Source organism: Myotis davidii, unplaced genomic scaffold (assembly GCF_000327345.1).
Source record: "Myotis davidii unplaced genomic scaffold, ASM32734v1 scaffold327, whole genome shotgun sequence".
Lineage (NCBI taxonomy): Eukaryota > Metazoa > Chordata > Mammalia > Chiroptera > Vespertilionidae > Myotis > Myotis davidii.
In genome coordinates, this window is record NW_006298628.1 from 5,446,555 (window position 1) to 5,448,389 (window position 1,835).

General features: G+C 42.0%; 1 protein-coding gene across 1 annotated transcript in view; it reads right to left on the minus strand.

The window, feature by feature from the left end:
* The window catches only part of KRT20 (keratin 20, type I), an 8,112-nt gene continuing 6,277 nt past the window's right edge, over positions 1–1,835 (minus strand). Inside the window, exons 7-10 of the mRNA XM_006774438.2 lie at positions 1,701–1,830; positions 1,275–1,311; positions 747–756; positions 1–231 (exon numbers count right to left, since the gene is read on the minus strand). Coding sequence (XP_006774501.1) covers positions 134–231; positions 747–756; positions 1,275–1,311; positions 1,701–1,830 — 275 coding nt within the window. The 3' untranslated portion in view covers positions 1–133. The remainder of the gene's footprint in view (positions 232–746; positions 757–1,274; positions 1,312–1,700; positions 1,831–1,835) is intronic.

Here is a 1,835-nt window from a genome sequence, read left to right on the forward strand (position 1 = left end):
AGATGGGCCACCCCCTCCACCGCACCAGTAGTAAGCGCTAATGGTGCTTTCTGATGGCCGCTTTCCTGTAGGGAGCAGACATTACAGCTCCACTTCTCTCAGGCCCTCAGCAGCATCTCCGTCTGGCGGGGGTTTATATACTTTCTTCCATTTCTTGGACTTCAGATGACACGACCTTGCCATCCACTACTTCTTCCACCACTGTCTTAATCTTCCTGGTTTTCTTTACATCTGAATTTAGATTGAAATATAAAATGTTAATTCAGACACATAACTCTGCTGGTTTATAATCCTCAACTTCAATTATTTTGTATATACTTCCTTCTTTTAGACAAAAGTTCTCTTTCTTAAGTGATCTTAAGTCCATTTTAAAAATAAATGCAGAAAAGGTGCCACTCTTCCCAAATTTATATATTTTCTACTCTTCTCAGCCCCAAAGAGAAATATATAATATTGAACTAAGCAAATTGCACATTTTCACCCTGTTTTTCATTTTCAAGATTTCAGGATGTCTCAGGACAACAGTAGCGTAGGGCCAAGAAAATCACTCTGTCCTGGGGGTGTGACAGATTTCCCACAGGGAGATCTCCTTTATGTGATGTGCTTGCTTTTCAGAATCCCGAGGGTAGTATCAGCTCACTTGAGAACTGATCTCCCTTTACTTCTCACCAGTGGCAGCTAAGAAATGGTAAGCTACTGAGGGAGGGTTTAGTCTTACAGGTAATGTGTGAAATTAGAACACTTACCTGCTTTCTCCTCCAGGATGCTTCTTTTAAGAAAAGAAAAAGAAACAGAAAAAAAGTGTTATTGCCATGTTGAAAATGAAGCACCGTCCTGTCATTTTGTTTCGAAATAAAGTCTGAGTGATGTTTTAATCCTGTGTTTGTATTTTCCCCCCTTTTATTATGCTTGTCTCTTCTAACTTGAGTGTCATGCTTTTTTTTTTTGTTAATCCTCACCTGAGGATATTTTTCCGTTGATTTTTTTAGAGAGAGTGGAAGCAGGTGGGGAGGGGGGGAGACTCAGAGGGAAAAACAACGATGTGAGAGAGACACATTGATTGGTTGCCTCCTGCACGTGGCTTGACCAGGAGCTGGGGATCCAGCCTGCAACCGGGGTCGAACCCAGGACTCTTCAGTTCAAGGGCCAAACTCTATCCATTGCGCCCAACCGGCTAGGGCAGAGCGTCTTAGTTTTTAACTTGAAAAATACATAGCTTCCAAACGGACTCATTTAACACATGCTAAACGTTTCCCTAATTGAAATATCCTAACTATAATAGGAGTTGAAATCTGTGTTCTCTGTGACTTTCTTGGGTGTGGTATTTGAAGACAGGTGCTGCTGCAACATTCTTCAACTGGTTCCCACAGACCTCTGTGGCCGGTGGCGCAGTTCATGACCTCTCAGTGAGAATTTTAAAAAGTTATTTTGCTTTCAATTATGTATTCATTATAAAAATGAACATTTGCATAATCTTTTTCATCTCTATAACACAACCTCAAGTACAAAGCCTATATTTGGTATTTTGGGGGTGTGGGCACTTTTGGATATATTTTTGCTTTGTTGGTGTGTGTGTGTGTGTAATTGATTTTGTGATAGGCATTGCATTGATGCTGGGGAATGAGTGACAGGGCTTAACGTGTGGACATTAACATAGCACATTGTGTAGACATATCCCTGGATTCTAGTAAGGTCCTTACAGATCTTCTCCTTCCAGGAGGCGCCGGTAAGTAGCGATTTCCTGCTCCAGCCTGATCTTCATGTCAAGGAGCTCATTGTACTCCTTGTTCTGGCGTTCTGCATCAGCCCGGACCTGCATCAGTTGGGCCTCTATG